This window comes from Hippocampus zosterae, chromosome 11, assembly GCF_025434085.1.
Source record: "Hippocampus zosterae strain Florida chromosome 11, ASM2543408v3, whole genome shotgun sequence".
Lineage (NCBI taxonomy): Eukaryota > Metazoa > Chordata > Actinopteri > Syngnathiformes > Syngnathidae > Hippocampus > Hippocampus zosterae.
The window spans coordinates 10187231-10212297 of record NC_067461.1 but is presented as its reverse complement, the minus strand read 5'-3'; the positions used below and the strand labels follow the sequence as shown (position 1 = coordinate 10212297).

General features: G+C 41.9%; 3 protein-coding genes across 6 annotated transcripts in view; 2 read left to right on the top strand and 1 right to left on the bottom strand.

Moving 5' to 3' along the window:
* The first annotated feature begins 245 nt into the window (after nt 1-245).
* vstm4a (V-set and transmembrane domain containing 4a) lies at nt 246-9637 on the top strand. Its single transcript, XM_052079534.1, has 8 exons — nt 246-721; nt 2169-2621; nt 6519-6572; nt 6664-6771; nt 6905-6938; nt 7015-7163; nt 7591-7655; nt 9042-9637. Exons 1-8 carry the CDS (start codon nt 673-675, stop codon nt 9192-9194), a joined length of 1065 nt encoding a protein of 354 aa, XP_051935494.1. The 5' UTR covers nt 246-672; the 3' UTR covers nt 9195-9637.
* Nucleotides 9638-12641: 3004 nt separating this feature from the next.
* The window catches only part of wdfy4 (WDFY family member 4), a 42562-nt gene continuing 30136 nt past the window's right edge, over nt 12642-25067 (bottom strand). For all 4 annotated transcript variants that reach the window (XM_052079490.1, XM_052079491.1, XM_052079489.1 and 1 more), the window contains 17 exons: nt 24712-24797; nt 24574-24636; nt 20875-20917; nt 20430-20549; nt 19903-20026; nt 19700-19809; nt 18604-18754; nt 18405-18496; nt 17294-17503; nt 17107-17212; nt 15513-15670; nt 15279-15437; nt 14638-14817; nt 14331-14513; nt 13613-13709; nt 12945-13074; nt 12642-12867 (listed from right to left, as the gene is read on the bottom strand). In XM_052079490.1, the coding sequence (XP_051935450.1) occupies nt 12804-12867; nt 12945-13074; nt 13613-13709; nt 14331-14513; nt 14638-14817; nt 15279-15437; nt 15513-15670; nt 17107-17212; nt 17294-17503; nt 18405-18496; nt 18604-18754; nt 19700-19809; nt 19903-20026; nt 20430-20549; nt 20875-20917; nt 24574-24636; nt 24712-24797 (2076 nt within the window). In that variant the 3' untranslated portion in view covers nt 12642-12803. The remainder of the gene's footprint in view (nt 12868-12944; nt 13075-13612; nt 13710-14330; nt 14514-14637; nt 14818-15278; nt 15438-15512; nt 15671-17106; nt 17213-17293; nt 17504-18404; nt 18497-18603; nt 18755-19699; nt 19810-19902; nt 20027-20429; nt 20550-20874; nt 20918-24573; nt 24637-24711; nt 24798-25067) is intronic.
* On the top strand, nt 22554-24566 carry lrrc18a (leucine rich repeat containing 18a). The gene is made up of 3 exons (XM_052079510.1): nt 22554-22660; nt 22751-22830; nt 23689-24566. Exon 3 carries the CDS (start codon nt 23693-23695, stop codon nt 24506-24508), a length of 816 nt encoding a protein of 271 aa, XP_051935470.1. The 5' UTR covers nt 22554-22660; nt 22751-22830; nt 23689-23692; the 3' UTR covers nt 24509-24566.

The following is a 25067-nucleotide window of genomic DNA, read 5'->3' as shown; positions in this document are numbered from 1 at the left end:
CTCTCCAACACAATCCGACCCACAACGCATCATTTGTCTTTGGCTGCATCTGAAGCGCCGGCCTCAGCGACTCAACACAGCAGCAGGCCTGGGAGCGTCTGTCATCCGCAGCTGGAGAAAAGCCCATGCCACTCTTTCCAGCAGCCAGACGGGGGAGAAGTCCCACCGCGCACAAATGCATTGTTACCACACGTATGAAAAAAAAAAACACGGGGGTCAACATATTTGACTGGCAGCATAACTCGAGAAGTAATTGCGGATAGTGGAAATGCACATTCAGCACTCTATGGTATACGCTTCTAAAAATGACACGCGTTGCGATAGACACGTGGCCTTGCACCAAACCACCAGAGTGGACCAGAAGAACCGGGCTTGTGGGGATTTAAGGCCTTGGCCCAAGACGCTTCAGAAGAACTCAGGAAATGACATTTCCTCCGTTTAGCAGGACACAGAGACAGCGAGAGAGCGAGCATGTGAGCGAGAGACTACTGGGAGAACGAGTGGGAGTTCCTAAGTGGGAACAGAGCAACTAGTGTTTCGTATTACTGCGAAAAGAGGAGAAAGAGAGGAAGAGTTCATGTGGCCAAAGGCTGTGGTGGGTCCCGCAGTCGTGCTCCGCTTGTTTAAGCGTGCTGCAGTGTTGTGGGTTTATGGATTCACTGAGAGAGGACAATGTACATTTCTGTAGTGCTGCTGGTCCTGACTAAAGCTCTGCTCACAGGTAGGTTCATCTTGTTTACTGCAATAACATGGCATAGTGAGTTAAAATGAGCATGCATGCAAGGCTGGCAGAAAATACATCCAGAGCGGCATAGGATATGAAACCTTAAATTATAGGTTATGCTTTTTTACTTTAAGATGGACATGTACGAAGGTATAGAAAAAAACAACACTTCAATGAAGTTGAAAGTGATCCTTGTCACACTTCTTACCAGTGACTTGAAAGAAAACCTGCTTATAATGGTCTTGACGCAAGTCTTTAAACAACCGTATTAAGTACTAATTTTGTAAGGATCTACTTTTTTGTTGCATTCAATTTGGGAGCATGCACAGACACTCAGGGAGATTCCCAAACTAATCAGAACAACAGTGGATGGCATCTGGTCCATGTTATTTTGTTATCTTCTTCTATTAAAGCTGTTTGGGGCTTCCTATAGTGTTTCCCACCAGCAGATTCCCTTTACTCTTTTTTTTTTTCTTTTTGGATCACACATCTTGTGTCCAGACTCTATGCCTCGACCAGACGTGAGCTGCCCCAGCTGGCTGCAGAGCAAAACATCACTACCTGCAGAGAAGCAAAACAGCAGCACACCAGGGAAGGGTTTAGAGTAGGATGGGGCCGAATTTCCCCGTCTAATGATAGAAAACATGACAGTTTGAGATGAAGCAGTGTGCAGCCGCTGCGGGCGTGCATGTCAACAAAACGCCGCCATTATGTCGAACTGGCAGGAAATCAAACACGCTGCTTAAGTGAAGGGAGAAGAAACACAAATGACTTCACGAATGTAAACTAGACAGGCACAGGGGAGGAAAAGAAATCACGGAGCGGCAAGCGCCTTATTTGTGTTTGTTCGTCCAACCACGTGGCAATTGAAAGATTTGCAATCCGCGTTTTGCCCTCTGACAAAAGCAAGGCAGTAAATGTTAATAAATTACGTGTATAGTGCATATTCTTCCTCGTATTTTTCGTTAGTGTCTGCACTACTGTATATATACAGCACTGCCTTCTGGGCTGACCGGAAGGAGCAGCACGACAAATTGAAATGCAGCATTAAATCATGTGGCACATGATGGTTTATAATCTATTGAATTTTGTTGTAACTTGATGTCTTTATCAAGTAAAATATATATATTTTTAAAACACAAGACAGTTTTTGTTTTTGTGTAGTTATTTATCTTACTTGCTTTTTTTTTTTTTTTTTAATGGAGTCGAGAGAAGCAGAAGGGGTTAAGAGCATTTCCCTCCAATTCAATGGAGAACGACATTTTGACTTAAGAGCACGGTCACTGGATTCTACATACAATTGAACAATCTTAAAAGTTGTAATAGTAAATGTTTTGCTCATTAATTAAAACGAAATTAATCATAAATGAAAATTAAATATGAGAATTGAGCACAAGTTTGCCCACCCCTTGTATCGAAGTCTTCTTGTATGTTTTGTCAACAGAAGTATGTCACGCCCTGAACGTGACGGTGATCCCGGGGCCCGTTCTCACGGCAACCGAGCGGGAGAACCTGACACTGTCCTGCCTGGTATCTCAGAGAAAGAAGAATGGCAGCACTCTCGTCCTCCGCTGGTTCTTCTCCCCTCTGGCTGCTCCCACCCCGGCGCCTCCTTTACCTCTCCCATCTCCTTCCCCCAACACCCCAGAGCCCTCCCAGGTCCTCATAGTCAAAATGGGCATCAAGAAAATCAAGCTGTACGGCAACTACACCCGCCGCTTCCCCCAGCCCAAGTTTCGTCTTTACGAGCAAACGGAGGGAGAGGTGTACCGCTTAAGGATTCTCAACGTGAGTGGGACGGACCAGGGCTTCTACACGTGTCGAGTGCACGAGATAACAAAGTACAGAAACGTATGGAGAGCATCGTCCAACGGTAGCAGCACCACACAGCTGACAGGTAACGAAAGCTACTGCCATTACTGCACGCGAGCATCCAACTTTACGCGGCCTTCGAGTTGAGCCTTCAAATCTGGCTTTCGTTTCCATGGAGACTGGCCCTGAGCGAAGGCTCTTTCGGATCACACTTGCGAAACCTGCATTGCGCCGCTCTTCTTCTACACTAGACCTTCCCAAATTCACCACAGTTTATGCGGTCCAGGAGGCTACACGAGGAGGAATCTTGACAGAACCCAGCCTGCGAAGGTTTCTCAAGGATGCAGGCTGCAAATTTGGAAACAGCTTTACACGTTCTAATAATGGGCCCAAAATGGAGCGCAATTCCTCCTTTCCGATCAAAGTCAACAATCTGATTTTGAGATGTCTTAAAAAATAAGTGATTTATTATCCTGATGTGTGTTAAGAGTGATTTTGATGAACCTTTGTGCCCAACAATCTGTACATATTAAGACTTTTTTGATAGTTAGGTTCACAAATCCTGAAAAGCGCGGTCGAAACGTCCGCAGACTTCGTAATTTGTGATCTCATGAAGGAACTAACCTGAAGCTAAATAGACGAGCAACTGGTTGGGATTGTCCTATATCATCATAAAAATGACAAGAAGACTTTGCCACTGCAACGTAGAGTACGTTTGCAAATTAACTCTGACGCCCTTCGAATGTGAAATTTGGAAAGGCAGCGTTCTCATTGGTTTACGAACATCAATCAGCAGCATTTGCTTGAACGGTTTCCATCCGTACTGCCCAACGGACCGGATGCGGATGCACCGTGTTCCAATTAAGTGATCAGAGCACGCTACGGCATTTCTTTGTTTGGGGCACACTGAATAACCAAGAAGCACATTTAATCAATGCTCTCAATTTATAAAACGTTTGGAGTGAACCAGAGCGCGCTCGCAGGATATTTCCAAACGCGCCCGTAGTTCCCAGATAAGCTAACATTTAGTCTAGCTTCTTTGATTGCTTCTATTGGCTACAACTCGTCTTTCCTTTTTGTTGTATTTCCTGGTAGCTTGGATGGCCTGTGGCACAATGTTGCTTCTTATTGTTCAGTCTTGAGACCATGTTTGTGATTGTCAGTGGAGAAATCGCCGTGTGCGCGTTGTGCTGTTTTGGTCACTCAAGAAGAACAGTCCAAACACATGGATTGTCGGGTTGGGTCTGTCATATTTAAAAAATCGGTTAAGATGTTCAAAATTAGCATGCGTGTACCAGGAGAATGCAATAGAACACTATTGAATGAGAAATGTGCATGTTTTGGCTGTTTTCGGCAATCCAAAATAAGCGAGGAAGGACTTATGAGAATAGGTGTGTCTTCTCACAACACCATCTTGCCAAACCGCAAGATGACTCAACTGTGGCCTATTCCGGAAAAAACAATTGAATGGACCAATCAGGTACTTGAGGTTTCGAAGTAAGAAAAACTGTATGCTTGTTTAGTGAACAGATTAGAGATAAATGTCTTGCCATAGCAGCGGTTATAACAAAAAAAAAACAACCAAAAAAACCTGACAACAAATAAAATGGATGATTGGATGGAATTCTTCAAAAAAACAAACAAGAAGAAGGCTTCCTTGATATATCCGCAAACGCTTTTCGTCCGATCTGCCATTCAGTCTAATCCACAAACATAATAATGAACTTTTTTTTTCATACATTTACTGTTCCCCAGCTCAAATATAAAAGATGTTGTCATTAACAACTCTACTGAATAGCATGGTAGTTGTTGATGTCATGTTCTCATAATTAACACGAGAAGCGAAATGTTCATCACATGGTAATAAAAGTTTGACCAGCTTCCAGACAGTTTTCTACCATCCCCACTCCGAACGCACATACTTGTATATAAATCAAACAATCTGGCCCGTCAGCTTCGATTAAAAGCACTGTCAGTTATCAGCGTCTATTTAATCATCAGTTGATTCTGGCCGGCAAAGTGAAGTCAAACATAGAATCCTCATACACACTGCCAAGAGGGACTGGAATGGAGAAGACGGGGAATTCTGCTGTCATTGCACGGAAAAGTTATTGTCTGGAATACCAGGGCATCCGCACGTCCTGCACACACGGCATCCATATTACGGAAAAAAAAGCAAACGTTGGAAAAGCAAAGACAGCGCGACACCGTAGCTTGATCATTTGTGTCGAACCATTTGTGTGTGTGTGTGTGTGTGTGCGTGTGTGTGTGTGTGTGTGTGTGTGTGTGTGTGTGTGTGTGTGTGTGTGTGTGTGTGTGTATGTCACCCCATTTCTGTGGCATTTCCCTATAAAAACAAAGAGCTCACATGGCCAAACCACACACAACAATATGACTCTGTGAATGAGTGTGAGCAGAGGTAACTTGTTGCTGAGCTGGCCGTGTTCACCAACTCTGAATTAGATGACTTCAGCGTTTTGAAAGCTCCCTTAGGAGAACGCCTCATTTTCTCACCCAAATAATAAAAACCCAAAACCCACAATAAAGTCCAAGTAAAATGATGATTGCACACTAAATTGTTGTGGTTTGATGCAGCCCCGGTGATGTCCGCCTATATGACGCGACTGCTGCATATACTTTTTGGGCACGGCGGAGGTATCTGCCAACGCCCTGCCTGCCCTACATTCAGGTCAGTGTCGCACTGACGAAGCCACATGACCGCAGGCATCTCTGACATGCACACACCACAGAAGCAGTAAAAACAAGAGCTGACATTAAAAGGGAAAACAAATCAAAATGCTAAATCTGACTCTTAAATTGGGGATCTCCTCCGTCTGGCTGGAAAAAAAGGCTGAGCTTGGAGCAGTGAACATTGGCTGTGACTTACTTAGGCAACTTGGAAGAAGTGATCATTCATGATACAACGACACAATCTTCCATCCAACCATTTCCATGCTCCTTCTCGTCATTGGGGTCACGGGGGAGACAAGGCCAGATGACCTTCATCAGGAGGTGGGGTACAACAATTGGAAACTACTGAAATAAAGGCCATTTCACTGTTCACTTTCTGCGGTCTCACTGTATTGTGGATTTTGAAACCCGCACATAATATCTCATTTTGGATTGTGAGTTTTTACTAAATTACAGTGACTATTTTTGGACATGCACTCGTGTTACTGCAGACTCATGCAGCAAGAAGCACGAGCCAGGAGAAAAGCATGCGTAAAAGACAAAGTCTGATATTCTGCATCACTTCGCTTAAAATAATTTTTTTTTTAATTGCAAATGTGTCAAAAAAACACTTTCACACTAGCCGCGTGGTGACAGATTGAATTTTGGGCAAATTCATACAGATTCCTAAACACCGACATGGGAATTTGTCCAAATGAGCACCATTCCAAACCAGGCATGGGAGATAGGCGATTTTGTTTTGTTTTTATATAAAGGCTGAATTTTCTTTTATTTATGTATTTATTTAGTCGGGTCTACCCAATAAAATGACCAGGAAGTATAATTTTACGACAATTATATTTCTCGCTCCTGTGACATTTATTAGCGACATATTCACATGTGACAAGTCAATCACAGTTGATATATCTTATGAGTTTATGCGGCGCATGCATTTAAAAGACATATTAAAAAGTCATTAAGGGGTGCTTAGGTTAAGTCATTTATGTACGTAGCCTGTATTCATTCTCCTCAACCTTTTGCTAAATACCCCTCGCCTGTTCACGGCACATCATTCATTGACACATATGCACTGCAACGTCCTCATTCATTTATGGTGTGTGTGTGTGAGCGTGTGTGTGTGAGCGCCACTCTACCTCCATTCCAGCCTTTTGTGATATTTCTGGAAAACCACAGAGGCTGTCTAGCCTCTAATGGGTCAGTTTCTTAAGAGAACAGCAATTTACAAAGATGCTTAGTCTGGACCGTTTCTTCTCCATAAATGTTTTTTTTTCTTTTTTTCTCCTCTCTGTAGTGCATTTTACACTGGAGGCTCGTGGAGGTGAAGGAATTTGGCGCCTGTTATCAGGTATTCCCTCGGCCCTTCGCACTAATGTTGTTTGCTCAACATTAATGGCTGTTTTTTTAATGTTATTGTTCCAATGCGTTTGTCTTACCAGACGTGAACGTGTGTGCCGTGTTAATCTGCTCGCTGGGTTTAGTCTCCATCTTCCTCTTCACTCTCACGCTCACGTTCCAGTATTTCTACAGGAGACACAGGCTCAAAGGTCACTTCATTTACCATCTACAATTCACATGAAACAGTCATGCATTAAAAGAACCTTTGTGGTCTAACGCAAGCCACTGCAGCACGTTGGACAATGTCAGACAATGTAATTTTTTTCTTTCTTTTCTCCACAGCAAGTTACCTTCTGGTCAAGTGTCCAGAGAGCAGGTACGACCAATGTGTCTTCATTCATAAGAAATAAGATGTCACATATTCTGAGTTGCAGCATCTCTGTTCCATGCAGCTCCGGAGAGACAGTAACCAGCTCCGGAAGTTCTTCTAGTTCCTCACCAAGAGCACTGAGTAAATACATGGGACAAAAAAGTGATCGAAAAGTGGCATTAAAACCCCCTAAGGTGCCCGAGAAGCCACTACCACACACACCACCTACAGGTAAAAATATCAGAACGGCATATCAAACATTGAAAGACCACGGGTCAACTCACCAAAACTTTGCAAAGTCTCCATCACATTTTCCAAATGTGCTGGAGCTATTAAAGAACAGCAGGGGCAATACTTGAGGCTCCCGTGATGCTAAGAAACTGGGTGAGAGGATTAAAATAACAGGATGTGAAGGTATCATTATCGAGGCAGTATAATTCAATTTGTAGCACCATGAAAACAACATGCAGACAATGTGAAAAACGGCAAGAGGGAAACTTTACACTCTTATTTGGGGAAAATCCCATTGCGGGAATTCAAGTTAAAAGCATCATCAGTAAATAAAATAAAACTTTTTTTTAAAAAAGCTGCTAAAAGCTTACCAACCCCCCCCCAAAAAAACGTTTAAAATCACTTACACATATGCTTTTATTTTCAGTGCCCAAGGCTTCAAAAGGACCTCAGAAGCCCAAAAGGTCAAAGGTCCCAAGGAGATCTGCCAATGTAAGTCTTCATCTTCAGTACCTCCTCTACTGATGTCAGTAATAGCACAAAATTAATTCAATCATTTTTAAAAGGCGCTTATAAAATTGCTGCTGCCGAAATACACGCAAGAGGGAATTTGTCTCACGACCGCCTGATTGTCTACAAGAGTTTATTGCTCTCTCTTCATTCGGTTATGAGCGTGATAATTATATTTATCGCTATTGCTTCTCAAACACAATTATTTATTTAGGGCGCTTCACTGGTTTTATTTCTACAATTTAACTATCAAGTAAGTTCACACAGAAGAAAACTATCTCCAATGTTTCTAGCGTTTTTGCTTTTTTTTCCTTTATGTGATGAATGGAAATACTCCATTGTAAGCATCCTCCAAAAATGCATTCCATGTTTGACGATCCAATGCTCATATTTTTTTGTTTAGATTAAGGCTTTCTTGGAAGTCTGAAGATTGTTTTTAACCCAAACAAATCTAAGGAGAGCACAATATACAAATCTGGGGAAGACACACCTAAACTTCCGCTAACAACACTGGTTAGCTCCTCCCCGCTATATAAAGATATTGCCACGCAATCACCTAGACATACTTCCTTGACACCAATTACTACTTTCAAATAAGATGGGGTTTGACGCCATTTTAGGTCATTTGCAGTTGGGCATGAAATGTTGCAATTTACATTTTATGTTTGTTTGGCAAATAGCTCAAAATACAGAAAAAAATGAATAATGCCGATACCGAACATGAGCAGCAAACCGTCACTCGGCAGGGGTTAGCAATAGATACATGTACAATATAGTTTATTGTACTTTTTTTTCTCCCTTTAATCATTCAAATGTTCAGGTTTTATAGCAATTTATATTTCATTGACAGACGACACAAAATTGACTAAATGTCCAGTATGAGTAAAAATTTATCTGCACCAATCCACTGTTTCAGCCTCCACTGAATAAAGGCAAAAACAATGGTTGTCGTGTCATGGAAAAGCTCGAAGGTTCCGTAAAAGAGCACTTAGCCCATAATGACAGGGTGCACATTTCGGGGACATGCAAAAATGTTCCGTGGGATTATGAAAATAGAATATAGGCCGACATCATCAAAGTGACTCATTTTATAATTTTTTTTCGTGGACAATAAAAGCATGAAAACATGTTTTGGTTTAGTATCATCTAAGCACTTCACACACACTGCAGTGGGACATACCAAAATCATACGTCCAATTGGGGCTGGGGCGAGAGGGTATAAAATGAAGGAAACTCATTTGAAATGATGCATCATTAGCAGCGCAGTCCGCATCCCCCCCCCCCCCCAACCCTGTTCTACACTCAGGAGACAAACGTGCACGTTTGCAGTCTTTCACCTCTGACTAAATTCCCCCGCGCTGTTGGCAGCCTCAAGCACGTCAGGAGGACAACCTGACATACGCGGAGCTGGAGTTGGTCCGACCAGCCATCGAGGCCCCGGCCTCCACCAGTCCCGACCCTGACCCTTCCAGCCCAGACACGGTATACGCTCAGATCCTCTTCCAGGAGAAGCAGCTGTAAACACAGCAACTCGATCTGGACCCATGGATATCTCGCGATACCTCCCAGAGAGGAAGACTTTGATTGGGTTCTGGAGTGAGGACGTGTATTTATGAACATGCAATTGGCATTTGTTTTCACTGTATGTGTCTTTGCGTGTCTTTGAGCACCTGATTCGAGTCTAACACAGACATTTTTGAAGGGCCTGATTTTATGTTTGCTTTGTCGGCATCTCTGGTCTGTGAGCCAGATGTCGTAAGAATGCTCTGTTATTGCTGACAGGATGCTCAGGAGAGAAGTCGTTGTCAATGCTTCTTTTTCTGGACAACATTGCAACTCTCAGATTCTTTTCATTCATCTCTAGTTTACAGTGGAGACCTGCTTATGAAATAATAAATGGCAATGTACATTATATATGTCCATGTAAAATATTTTGTTTCATATAAAAAACGTTTTTAAATTGATCTGGTGACTTTTCTCTGTTACGTTCATATCACTAACCATTTGCTAGACATCTCATGAGGGCAGGCATGCCCAACCAGTCGATCGCGATCAACCGCTAGCCCCGGGGACTGGTCGCAAGTTGATCACAAGGAGTGTTGTGGAAAATGGGGAAAAAGCACCTCTACGACCTTTGTGTCTTTGAATAGATTATTCAGTTACTACAATATATATTTTTTTCTCTTAGGTTGATGGCGCACCCAATGAGGTGTTAACATTTCACAATAAAATTCAACTCTGAAAATCAAACCAAACTTGTTTCAATCATAGTCCCAGGAGAGGTCTGCCATGGGACAACTCTCATGACTCATTGGGCATGGGACGCAAGCTCGGGTCTGATCAGCGTGTAGCTGACCACCTCTGGTGATGATGACTCATGTGAATGTCCGAAACACACTATGAGCCTGAGGAGCATGACTGTGGATGTGTTCCAAAATTTCAACTGTCCCATTTCCTCCGTTTTTCTTTATCATGTCATTCTCCAACAACAAATCCACCAACTCTCTGAATGTGCTCGCACAAGGACACCATCTCATCCTGTATTTTTTGGAACAAACAAGATCAATTAAGACATTTATGAAATTAGACTGTGTTATGGTGTCTGGTTACCCGTTACCACTTGAATACTCATATTCTGAGTATCCCTCTACAAGTGCGGTGTGTATGGAAAAAGAACCCTGAGATAATTATTAGAATGTTTTGATTCGGGGCCGAGCACATAAACTAAATTGAATTGAACTGCGGAGCACAGGGAGTCGATTCTTGCAAAATGGCCTCAGCAATTAGCAGCAAATAACACATTTTGGAGGGAGGAAAGGGGGTGGGGGGGCACATGCGTTACGCTCAAGCAGGCAAGAAAGGTGAAGGTCGCGAGGCATTCGCTGAAGGTCAGGTTGAAAAATAGAAGAGCAGGAAGTGCATGATGCACACACCGTGAGTGGGAGAGGTGGTGATGATGATGATCATCATCATCACCATCATCTCCCCCTCAGTTTGCTCTCGTCGACCAGGATGAACCTGCTAATGACGACATTTATTCAAATTAGACTAATTGTAATCATGGTTAATAATTAGCTTTACAGTGCAGTATAATTGGGTTAAGCTACAAGATGGTTCTGCCTTGGCGATATAATTTATTTGATTTAATTACTGTGAAGAAGCCGGCGCTTGGACATCTCTATCATAAAACCAGCCATGTAGAGAGAATGGAGCTGGCCGTTGTCTTTAGAGAAGGTCATTGGCGGCTCTCTGGGAAAATTACGATGACTATTTTCCACTCTATTAAGCTACTTCACTTAGCACAATTAGCTGCACACACAAAGGTTAAAGACAGAGACCTCCTCCTTCATGACGGAGATCGCATGCACACAAAAAAAAGTGAGGCCAAGTAAGCCTGAGGTCCTTTTCTCAACTAAAGACCACGTAGGGGGATCGCCTGCGCAAACTAAAAATCGGACATTTTTTTCAATCTGCACATATGGCATCTCTGGTGAGTTTGTCCCTCCTGAAGGTCTTGGTATTAAAACCCATCATTTGCGACAGAAAAAGGTGGGAAAATGACAAAAGTCTGAAGGGGTCCAAATGCTTTCTCCATTTTGTGCCGGTCCCAACAGTAACATAGGTGGTCAAATAGTGTAAAAGGACTTGGGTACATACTGACACACAGTCCCCCGTCCGACCCCTCCCACCAAAAAACACTCGCCAAGATAACAAACAACGGATGAGGGAGGCACAAAATGAATAACTAACACATTTTTGGGAAATTATTACATCCGGGGGCGGCCCGGTAGTCCAGTGGTTAGCACGTGGGCTTCACAGTGCAGAGGTACCGGGTTCGATTCCAGCTCCGGCCTCCCTGTGTGGAGTTTGCATGTTCTCCCCGGGCCTGCGTGGGTTTGCTCCGGTTTCCTCCCACATTCCAAAAATATGCATGGCAGGCTGATTGAACACTCTAAATTGTCCCTAGGTGTGAGTGTGAGCGTGGGTGGTTGTTCGTCTATGTGTGCCCTGCGATTGGCTGGCAACCGATTCAGGGTGTCCCCCGCCTACTGCCCGGAGACGGCTGGGATAGGCTCCAGCACCCCCCGCGACCCTAGTGAGGATCAAGCGGTACGGAAGATGAATGAATGAATGAATGATTACATCCAGTACAACTGTTCACAAGCAAATTAATGTAAATTTTGAAGAGCTGACACAGCTCAAAATGTCGGCATGCAAAACACCCTGGGGTTTGGATTCCATGACAAAAGCTTCGCTCTGAATCATTGGTCGATGAAAAGCTGACATTTGAACAGCAAATAAGTGTGCCGTTCTGCTCTTTGGTTACTCAAAAACACTTACTGGTACGTCGAAAAGCAGCAAGGATGAATTCTTTTTTTTTTTTTTAACCTGAACGATGACGTGATGACATCACAAGGTGATAAGTGAAACTGTCATCATGATCATGATCATAAAGAAGTGAAGTGAAGCATGCTGGTGCCACCATCATACTTTGGGGCTGTTTTTCCGAAACTGAAACTGGCGCCTTAGACAAGGTGGGGGGAATCATGAACAGTTCCAATTATCAGTCAGCGGTGTCAGCCTTAGCATGCATGACACCTTCAAGTTACTGCTGTAAAGCAAAGTAAATCAGTAAAAGCCTACTAGAAATTGTGTGTGCCGCCACACAATTAATTTGAACTTGACTGACTGGTTCATTCAACGTTGCCACATCCTGGTTATAAGAGGGTAGACACACTTGTGTATCCACATAATCTCATGTTATTTTATCTTTTTAGGTGGCCACTCAAAATATTTTTAAAAGAATCAATTGAGTTACACGGGTGTCGGTCACATTGTTGGTGGAAGACTTTTTTATATGATTTATGTTAGTCTCTTTTTAAAAATATTTTTCTAGATCGAGAATCTGGCCATCTGTGGTTTGAATATGTTATGAAGAAAATAAGAATTTGTATTCGTAGTCACAAATAGCTAAAAATGTTTAATTCAATTAAATTGCAGGTCAGTATTTACATAAAAGAAGTCACAGTACTACTAAATATTCACATTACTCCGAGGTAAGGTTCACTGCTGTTCAAGTCTTAAGGCACCACCAATAAATGAAGTCAGAGATTGAGGTCACGCATGAGCTCACTCGCAGGTCCAAGTGAAAACCCGGCCCCAGGCGTCACCTGCCAACAGTGTCACATGGCTCCTACACAAAGACATTTTTGAAACAACTAAACATGAGTTAAGTCCACCGGTTTCCAGTGTGTGTCATTATGTGAATACCTGGACATGGCCAACGCTGTAATAGCGGGATTAGTTTTGCTGCGACGCTGCAACGCGGCCTGACTTCTGTTGAGTTCCCGACACAACACCAGACGTCTCTTCCATCGTTTAACCTGCTGCGGGCCGTTCGCTATGGAGACATCATTGGAGCATGAACATGAGTGTTATAATAATCAGCATGTGCGACTCTTTCAGTATTCAAATTATTTCTCAGTCATCAAAAGGCTGCCAAATTGTGATATGATCAATGTTAAATGTTACATTAAGAATGGTCTTGGCGTAATTTAGCCAGCACAATGCTCAAGTGAGGTGAAGTAGGGCTGTAACCAACCAGCAAATACCAAATTGGATCTGGGTATTATTGCTTTCTAAATTATACACGCACACGAGCGTCAGCACATTCACTCATCAGTCTTTACTGCTTCTGTGTTTAATAACTTTATAACAACATCCTTCCTGCTAGCCGTAACACTAGCGAGGCGATCTGAAAAAGCTCACCCACATCGCTCGGAGAAGAGCGCTTAAAAAATAATCATCTCACACTTAAGGATTGATCTAATTAGAGGCGTGTTTTCCTTGTGAAACTCAAAAAGTACAAATACGTTTGTTGCAGTTCTCCACTCGGCTATAAATAGATCTGTATCGGATTGTAAAGCAAGCAGCATTACCGGCGCTCTCTGTCAGCGCTGTTGGGTCTCGCCCTGGGGACACGAGCTCTTCTGGAGGGCCAGTTAATTGTGTTCCGGTGTACTCTCTCCTCCATATCTGTGTGAAAGACACATAACGAGTAGCAAAATCAGACGTAATTCAACATAATAGCACAGATACGCACACGCAGTGGGGGTACGCGCACTCTCCATAACTCAAGGTAATAATAAAGTAATAATACCAATTGTGAGCATGTGTTGGCATTGGCACCCGTTCCCCGGCGAGGGCCTAATTTAAGAGTTTGCGGTTTGATTGCAGCAAGGCAGCATTATGCTTATATGAAACACGCACAAACCCATATGCTTTTATTATTACCGTGATGGACACCAGGTTGCAACCTGCGAGGCTAAGCGCAAAGTAATGACATGCATTCAAACACTGTGCAGTAGTACACTCGATAAAGCAAAACAATAACCTTTTTCTTGCACCTTTTAGTGCCACAAAAAGTGCAGTGGTTCTCAACTGGAGCTGATTGAAACGTGTGGCCATACATTTGTGCAGATGTTATATTTCGTTCTTTTACGATATTCAATTTTTTTGTACAAGCCGTCGTCATGTTTGTCCTTAAGTTTGTTCAGGTGATCTGAAAGGCACTTTGAAAGTGATTGTTTCAAAATATGATACTATTATAAATTGTTCTTCGTTGTTCTTCTAAAAGAGCTCTTCTGTAACACTCACCCGTATGATGCCATCGGCGCAGCCGGTGACCACAACATTCCTGGCATCCCACTCATGTCGCTGTGTGAAGCTGACACAAAGGATGTCAGCACGAGGCCCACAGGAGGAGTCGGTGCAGGCCAACAGTTGACCCTTCATCGTCCACAGGTAAAGCAAAGGCCCGGCGCATGATGCAATTTCACCCTTGGACAGAGCATTGTTGCGTTAATATACACAAAGCAGTCTCCTTTCCTTATTCCGTGAAAGATGTGAAGACACGACAGCACTGAGCCAAACACAGTAATGATGAGATTCCGGTCAGACTTACTGTGAGTTCATTTATAGCCACTGCAGAGATGCTACTTGTATGTCCCACCAGCTGCGTGATGTAGCTGAGCTCCTCCAGATCCCACAAAATGCATGTGAGATCACTGGAGCCGCTCACGATCAAGCTAAGGGCCTCAGACGCGGTCATGCAAGTCACCACTTCAGTGTGGCCGTACAGCGGCTGTGGGTAAAAAAAAGGATATAAGACAGGTTGTTCCCTGAAAAAATAAAAATCTGACATACATTCAAATTGTAAGAAACAAAATTGTTCAAAGGATTCTAGTTTGAACAAGACGTGTAAAAACAAGCTACATTTAATGTTAGTTTAAGGTGATGGTTATTCTTTTTCTTTTTTTTTCTAAGATGAAGAACGGTATTCACCAACATTGAAAAATGAAAAATTTGACCTAAACATACTTGAACGCAGTCAAATGTAAGTATGCAACAACCTGGAAAGCAGATTTAAGAAGCAATCTATTACATCACACTTTTTTTGAAAGAACATTGACATTATTACAATTTATGTCAAGTGAAACTGGAGCTGAAAATATATTGAAAAAATATATCATGGAGAAATTCAGAGCGACAACAAGAATGTTAATGTATTTTTTTATTTTTCAAAAAACATGCAGGCAGACCCACCTGTCTGAGTTTCATATGGGTGACTTTGTCCTTGTTGATCACCACATCCCACACACAAACCACGGTGCTGCTTCCTGCAGTGATGACGGTCGTTGGGTTGGGAGAGACGGCACACGTTGTTGGCCCCCAGGCACATAAACTCTCGCACACAGCAAATGTCTTGACATGGACACGCAAACAAAGACATGATGACACTGTACGGCACAAAAAAAACAAATCAGCGTTCCAAATGACCTTTTCAGTGGTATAGTTTCCAAAGGTGCAACTGTTGTCGGGGAAGCCCCAATTGAAGAAGCAACTCAACGATGGGGACAGGAGGAGTCGGTTACTCTCTAGGATCACCACCTCTTTTTCCAGACACACTATTTGACCCACTGGACCTCTTGGCAGTTCTAAAGAAATATCATCATGTTAAGTGACTGTGTGTGCAGCATAGCGCAGCAAGAATTTACTTCAAACATTTTTACCTACATGCTGTTACTTAAATCATCAAACTCCAACCTTAAAAAAAAAGAATCAAAATGTAACCACCTTGAGGCAGTTCATGCATTTTTAGAATAGAATTTTGAGAAATCACAGAAAATGGTAGTTGGCAGATTACACCTAGTTTTAGTTATGTCCTTAGCAGACAGTTACATGTTTGTGTGTGGGTGTGTGAGAGAGCGAGAGAGAGAGACTACACACAAACACACCTATGCACACGCACACACACACACACACACACACACACACACACACACATACACACAGTGTGCAAGAGGCTGTAATTGTTCCTGTAATTGACCTATCTGTACAGGCACAAATCATTACATCCTGTCACCAGCTCTGCACGGAAAGTCCCCAGAAAGAGGCCAAGTCCCGGCATTCCTCCTCCTATTCATCTCTATCTGCTTATTGATCAGATCAGACACTCTAAGATTTAATATGAAATGTAATATGCAGGAATCTCTCCCTGAGCATTTGCACATTCATCTCCTCTCCCTCAGTGGGCCTCTAGGGATATTCAGATTATTAAGTAGAGCTCAGCAAAAGAGTCATCTCCATATCGTCGTTCGCCGATGGCGCCTTCCGCCGCGTCCATAGTGTAAATTAAAATATGGATGCTCTCGCACCATTGCAACGATCCCCCGGAGACGGCGACACGTCTTGTATACAATAATTGGCGTCAAATGGTGTGAGATAAAATAAATGCGGGAACAACACAAAGTGGGAGCAGATGGAGGTGACAATAATTGCATGCTATTTTCTGGATTGTATATTGGAGTCACTGCTTTCTTGAGAGTGGATACGGAATGTGACAGTGCCCATGTCAAAAGAGCTGACTTTTCGGATAGAAAAACACCATGGTCAATCCACCAATCAGTTCAAAACATGAGTTTGAATAAATGATATAACAACCACATTGAGTTCCGAGTGGATTCATGTCTGTACTCTGACTGGGCCATCACAAATCTAGAATTATGCTCTGATTGGTATTTCTAAGAACAGAAGTCAAACCAATGCTAAAGCGTTGGTTAGAGCGTCTAACTTCATGGTTGATAAATTATAATTAATTAATCTAAGCTTAAATGCATTGAATGTATACTTGTTTTTACTTTGCAAGTATTTTGTAATTCTTTATTTTGAGCACATCCATTTATCAGTCACTTAAAATAATTATTTCATTAAATGACTAAAAATAAATAATGAAAACGTACATTTTAATGAACCAAATTTAGCAACACATTTTAAATGATTCTTGTAAATGCTTGGTGGTCCAGAAGAATGCAATGGAGCAAGCAAATGTGGCCCACCGGCCACACTTTGCCCACCACTGCTTCAACCGTACCTCTAAAGGGTTGGGCAGTCGTCTTGAGTTTGTCCATACTGAAGAAAAATGGAGTTGGATGAGATGGCGATGGCCCTTCTTTCTTTGGATGGGGTTTAGTGAAGAGCTATGGCAAGGACACAAGGGGTTGCTTTAATTAAAAGAAAATGAAATCAGGTGACCAATGCTGTTTTGTTTTGTTTTTTACCTGTTTGGGAATCTGGCCAAAGTTGCTGACATATCCCAAAATTGTGCTCTTAATGAGTGGATCCCTAGCCTCTTGATTGCTTCTCAGAGCGTAAAAATAAGGATGGAAGGTGTTGACACTTTCGAGAGCAGCAGGGCCTTGTTGTCGGTACCCAAAGATCAGGTCAATCCACAAGTGGAGGTGTGAACTCACGTAGTCACTTTCCAAGGCCTGTTATAAACAAACACATAGGAGTTTATTGTTGCAAACCACGACACTGGCATGCAGAGCGCCGTAATAACAGTGAGCCCAAAGTCATCAGTCAAACTTTTAATATGAGACTATAGCACCACTTGTTTTAGAATGCACAAGTAAGATAAAAAACTAAACAAAAAAAAAAACACTATGATTTTGGCAAAGTCCATTTGAAAGTGAGATGCTGCATAATTATGAGCATACCACCATGTTGGCATTAAAGAAAGATTTGTCCAGAATTAGCCAAAGATTGTTTTTGAAGAGTTAATAAGGAAATGGAGGCGTTAAGGACCTGCAGGATGCTGGCAAATATTCTTAATAATCCCACCCTAGAGTAACAGGGGCGGGAAGAAAAACTCATAATGAGGATATATTGTCGTAATTTAATTTGTGTGTACGGAAGAAAAAAACAATCTTCAAAAGTCACTAATTTCATGAGCATAGTTCAGTAGATCGTGCCATGATAACAGTCAAGATACCCGCAGGATGGATGGAACAAGAAAGAATCAAGAGCAAAAAACAAAGAGCAGTAATCCATCTGAGAAAGCGAAGAGAAGCTCGCAGACATGGTGCATTGAGGACAAACAGAAAGGCCTTAGGTTGTGCTGCAGGTACGTTTTTGTTGAAAAGCAAGAAAAGTGGCATGAGACACAAATGAGAATACGAAGATAAAAATGGTACGTCTTTAGAACAAATAAACAATAGTGTAATAGTGTTCTCAACACTATTACACGGGCCCCCTCTTGCAGTGAACCATTGTTTCATATTTTAAAACGGCATGTTGTGAGTTTAGCTATGAATAGCAATAATAGGTCCTATGGGAAAACTCCTCATAATGTAATTAAATGGGAGTGTAAGGGGGTGAGAGGTCACTGACCTCACGCTGGATTCTAATGAACTCCTGAGGGTCATCTTTGGCCCATGCCGGCAGCTCCACATCTCCCAGAGCGGTTCCGTCCGCCATGCAGCCTGAAGACGGCGCAGAGGAAAATATGTGCTATGATATCGTATTCTAATACACGATATGTGCAGTGTTATTTGAATATGTATAAAAGGAGAGCTTTTTCGAGGCAGACCCAGCTGCATGTGGTTGGAGTTGAGCAGAAAGTCTGGCAAGTAGTAAAACTCCGGAGTCAGCTCTCTGACGTCACTCATGTTATCTCGGGAGGCCGACTCCCACTCCTTGTTTACACTATAAAACATCCGCTCGGGGATATCAAATCCTCCCTGTAAAAAGAGAAGACAGATAAAGTGAAAAATTGATGTAATGTTGCATTACTCCAGTCGTCAGAGAAGAGAACCTCCCTGTAGACAAAGGAAGCTTTTCATGCTTCAATAAATTCCTATAATCTGTGATGAAAATCTCATGAGAGGGAATGCAATTTAGAATAAAACAATTATTGAAATGAATGAAAATAGCTTATGTATTGATAAACCTGGTTAGAGATGGAAATCCATTTATGGATATTACAACGCGACTGATATTATTCGCCTCAGTAGACAAAAAAGTACACAGTAATTCACCAGACTAACATTATTGCTTTATTTGACTATCAAATATGCATGCCTTTTCATTATAATCAATTGGACACCCTATTGGAAATTTGCTACATCAATGGCTATCTTTATGGGCTGATTTTAGATGCCTCTTGCAATTATTTGCATATAAATTGGAATCTCGCCATAATTTGTTTTCAAAAAGAGAGAGAAAAAAAACCCCACCAGAACAGATGTCGCACAAACATCCAAACAGAGGTTATTTATTTCACTTGTATTTTTTAATGAAAAGCGCCGTACATGTGTGAGCTGCAGACACGGTGTGCGCCAGTCTATATGTACGGGCCAATCAGCAGCTGACTAATATTTTTTGAAAGCATTTCTTCTAAATTTATATTCATTACCGCTGCCTTATTTGAATTTTAATGATTCTAATCACTAATAAAGACCCTGTCCACACCTTGAGAAATCTCTTCGCGTTTGTAGTATAGCAGCTTGTTTCAATTTCAGACCCTTTTTTTTTCTTTAAAATGTTAGAAATTGTGAGGTAAATGAATACAGTGGATGAAAAACAACTCATTGAATCAAAGATGAAAGTTACCAAATGTTATAATTTTCACACAAAAGTGACTAGGACCGTTTATGTTGGTGCTCACAACTTGTTTTGTGCTATACCTGCAGTGTCTGAAAGGTATGAGAAAAAGGCTCCATGCGAACAAGGAAAGAGGCCACAATGATGGCTGAAGAATAGTGGGTGCAGTAGTGGCATTTTGCAGACAAACCTCCTAAAAAGATTGTAAAAAGAACATGGGGTATATTGATTTTAAGCCGTAATACACCACAAATGCAAGACCAGAAGGAAAAAGCTGGAAAGATACCTTCACTCTCACTGTGCTCCACTTCTTCATATCTCTGGATGAACATCTGCTTTCTTTTCTCTGTCTGAGCACCCATTGGCTTTGACAGATCTCGGAAAGTTGTGGGATCTGACAGGTCCAGTGTCTGGGACATTTTGGATAAAAAGTCAAGCATGCAGCCATGCAATTCTAAAACCAAATATTGTCTGTCGAACATATTTAACCCACAGATGTTCATAACAGTTCACACATCGCATCTTTTTTATATCAACAGTTTCCAAGCTTGTTAATTTTTTTAAAGAAGTCTCTGCCATGATATAGAATTCAGTGATTCGCTAAAGTCATTGAATCATTTGAATTGTTTAATATTTTCATATCTTGATGTGAATTGGCGGTGGATAACTGTGCATAATGTCACACGGGCTAACAAAGCATTACATTTGGTTGTTGGTCATTATGGCGGGACTGGGAGAGCTAAGGATTTTTTTAGGCGGTACATGCTGTAAAATTGTTGAGGAAAAACTGGCCTAAATTAGAAATTGTTGTACCTCAGACTTGTAGTCAGCTAGAATCCAGGGGAACACAGGATACTGCATGAGGTCATTGTATGTTCTTCCAGCAAGGGTATTCAAATACATCAAGTACTCGAAGTTACTGATCTCCCTTTTCTGTTGGAAGAACATGTACACAAGGAGGATGAACACACCAAGCATTGTTCAAAATAATAAAGATGAAGAACAAAAAAAAGACATGTATGTATTGCTCTTTACTTAGTGTTGACGGTCTGAACACCGTAATTATACTGGCTATTTGAAACAAGAGATCAGAGGGCAAAATTACAACCTAATTATGCTTTCCTATTTTAATGTTGCGTAGTTTCAATTATGAGTCAGATTTTCTGATGAAACCGATGGCGTTTATGCATCGATCTGATGCACAAACAAGTCTTAAAGTGGATAAAAATAACACAAAAAATCATCATCTGAGTCATACCTGCCATTTAACAAGGGTTGTCTTCTCAACCAAAGGGGTTTTCCTGATACACAAGAGAAAAAGCAGCATATGTTAACACCATAGCCAAAGCATTTTTCACCACATTTTTGTTATACTTGTTTCTAAGCAACCGGAACTGTAGCACAGCAGAAGTGACTTTTTTAAACCGCAGCTGTTCAGTCTTACCGTGTTTCTCTGGTTCTCCTGTGGGTCAAATTCCCTTCCTCTCTCGTGATGGAGCAACAGTACTTTTGATATTCGCAGTAGTCAAATTAGCAGTTCTTATTATTTTTATTTCTTTATTACCCCGACCCTCAAAGTTACTCAAGTTAACCAGGCCATCAGTGCAGGAGGCCTACATGCGTTTCCTCTCAGTACCATTTACCAAGTACAGTATTGTATTTGTTAATGAGCCTTTTATGGGTAAAAGACAGATGACTTGATCCAACTGAAATTGTTAAATTCTTGAATTTAACATTTTCACCAAATCTAGTCAGAAAAGCTAATTGGAACAATACATTTAAAAATAATTATGAAGCAAACAAATTATCACTGCACCGTTTTTTTATTAATATATGAGTTCCAACAACAGTTTTAATATATGAATCTGGATTAAGCCAATTGTTAAAAAGAAAAATAACAGTGGCCAAGTGGTGAATACATTAAAAAAAAAACATTCGAAGTTCGTGCTCTTTATATTTGTTATGGAGTTATGCGTAAGAAAGCGGCCATGCATCTCAACCATGGCGTCAATCGGTGGATGAAAGCAGTTCAACTCTTTCCGATTTGCTGTTGACTCGTCCAGTAAATAAAAATCGGCAAATCTTGGGTTGAAAAAGTTGGTTTATTTGTGAAATCCAATTTATACTGATCCTAACAGTAAAAAAAAAACGTTAACACATCAATAAGTAGAGCACCCATGCGATTACCAGCGGCGTTTGACACGTTTTGGTTGACGCCATCGCTTTCGGTGACGATGCGTTTTAATTACGTCACATGACTGTAATCGATATGTAGATTGGAATTACCATACTTGAACATTCCGTACGGTTCCGGAAATATACACGAACGGCGTCCTTGCATTTTCAAACTTCCGTAACGCCACCATTCCAACGTGAGTGGATGTGACCAGAAAATATCGAGACATATAAAGCCGGGTGTATTTTGTTTTTTAAACAAGCTTCTGCCATAAACTCCAAACGAAGGCTAGAGAAGAAGGAACAAGGCAAAACCAGTCGCTGCCAGATAGCACAGATGGGCGGACGGGTTGCGTGAATTGAGAGCCGTCATTTTTTCGCTTACGAAAAGCAACTGCAGACTTTACTGCAAGGCGCTACAATTCAATATTCCAAATGCAGTGACATTTATATTCCAGGATAGATTACATTTAATTGCTTAGTGTTATATTAGGCTTCTAGTTAAAGACTATATATAACTAAGTGATCACTGACAGTGTATAATTGTTTCTATTACTTCCACACTGATGGTTAATCTACGAGAGCAAGCATATCTATGTTAGATTGTAATGAACATTTCATAATTTACTCGCACAACACTATCTATCCAAGTTGTTTAATTTAAATTAGGAGAGCATTCATTTGCTCCTGAAATTTGCTTCCCCACCCCCTCTACGGGCCAGCAACACGGCAATCCCGTCCTGCTGCCAAGGACCCCGCGTTGCTAAGTTACAATGCCAAACAAGAGGAAACTTGGATTTGCCGTGTGCAAGATAGGAAACATTGCATTCCCGAGCTTTCTTCTCAACTTTGAGGATTACAGTTACCAGGTATTACTTGAGTACATTGTCTACATGCTGACAACCAGCGTGTTACTATGTCCTAAATCGCGGTTCCTTTTTTTTTTTTTTTTGGCACAGTGTCTGATGCTGTTGGTAGGCTTTTAAAACGGAAGACTATCACCACTTTGTTAAGTCAGAATTGGGAATACAAGACTATGGTGAGTAAATAGATTCATTTGTGTTGATAAGAGTCAAGTACAATAGAACAGATACAAGTCCTCGCTTCATCCAATAAACGCTGAATTATTTTGTAAGCCCGCACTAAATCAATCATTGACTTTGGCCCAGTATGTGTTATCTAATTGCAGGCAATAATTTCATGCAATAGTTTTCTATAGGAGGTTATAATAGAACAAGCACCATTGGATAGCCCCTCTCATCCTGAAGATGATGAATGAGGCGAGAGAGGGCCTTGGGGTGTATCACAGACACCAAACACACGCGTACCTTGCTCTCTTAGACAGGGCGGGGGGAAGAGTCAAGCCTTCATCACATTCCTAATATCCCATAACTATCATTTATCAAAGTCCTGATTTGACTCTTCACTCATGTACATCCACCTTAGGACAGTGAAGTCATGTATACCATTACACTTACATGCCTTAAGCACCGCAAATAAACAGACGCTATCCTTCCTGGCCAGACAAACACAGTCAGTGATGGCGCAACAGCACTCATTTGTTTTTGCTGCATTACCCAGTGTCGCCTCGCCTTAATTAGCGAGTTGTGCTCTTAAATACCCCCGAGGGCAACACAGCGTGAGCGCACACTGGTTCAAACATAACGCTGCTGTCCGTACACACGCGCACAGTCATACAAGCTCTTAATTCCTCAGAGAAAATGCTTTTCCTATTGCCCCCGGTTATACATGATCCTTTTTTACCGTGTGAATAAATCACATAAGCTGTGTGCAATCACACATGAACACATACCGCAAATGTATTCACTATACATGTAAGAATAAGTCTAAAAATGTGAGCTAAATCATGTGGTTATTTCCTGTGTGTGTGTCGCAGCACCATGACCAAAAGAAAAGGAAACACAGGGACAAAGGTGACACTTAAGGATGCCAAAAAGGCCATACGGATGAAACCCGACGGGTGGCGCCGGCTCACACTAAGCAACATGGGCATTACTATCTTCCCGCAGTGTATCCTCAAACTGACCAACATGGATGAGTTGGATCTCAGCCGCAACCAGATTCAAAAAATCCCAGAGGGTATCGGGAAGTTGTCATCGCTCAAGTGGCTGGACCTGCATAGCAACAAGCTGGAATCTGTGCCCGAGTCCATCGGTAAACTGGTGGACCTGACCTATCTCAACCTCTGTAACAATCGTCTCACCTCGTCAGGTTTGCCCACGACGCTGGGCTCTCTTACAAACCTGACGAGTCTCAATCTGGGATTGAACAAGCTGGATGCCCTGCTTCCAACTATGGTCCCTCAGGAGAGCCTCCAAGAGTTAGGCTTGTTTGACAACCTCTTCACCATCCTCCCAGACTTTGTGAAAGCCCTCCACAATCTGACTAAACTGAACATAAAACGAAACCCATTGCTGAAAGTGAAGGAGGCCGGTGAGGAGATGGAAACTGAAAAGTCAGACGAGGAGGATGGCGTGTACCTCGTCCACGAGAGTAGACTGTGTAAAATGTGCCTGAAAATATGTAAAGACCCAGGAGGACGGCATTTGAGAGGGGATTGTGTGAGGGAGAATGAGTATGAGGACACACGGTCTTACTCGGGCCTCGTAACGCCAAACTCGGTCGCTGCGGTCAATCAAGATGTGTGGAGAGCTAAGAACCTCGAACATTATCAGTCTTTCGAAAGCAACATTTGATATGTTTTGACCGGTACAAGTCCGAAAGCATTTTCTCTGTCAATAAATCGCTGTTTATTGACTACCTTGCATTTGCGATGACATCGGCAACACCTCTGCCTTTTAAGGAAGAAACCACCTTGCACAACCTGCAAGACAGATTTTGGATTAAGGTATCAATCGTCAAGAGATTTGACATCCATCAGTCAGAGAAGACTTTTTACCGTTTGTATGCAGAGACATGGTCTTTATTTATGAACACCAGGAATGCTGAGTGGCCATTTTTCACGAAGACCTCAATGGCATTATCCTATGAAAGAAGACAGTGTTTTAGCTTACTGTAACATTACCAGGCACAAATTTTAACAGCATTTCAACTTTAAGATCTATGACGGCAGATAGAATGTACACTCCTGCATGTTTTGCATATTAAATGTTTTATCTAACCTCAATATCCAAAGCTGTGTGTACCGAACTTTCAGCTGACTCAAATAAGAAATCTGATGGCTCCACAGGAAACAAACCAAAAAACGTATACCATCCACACATGCATCAAATTGATGATGAAGACAAACTGATT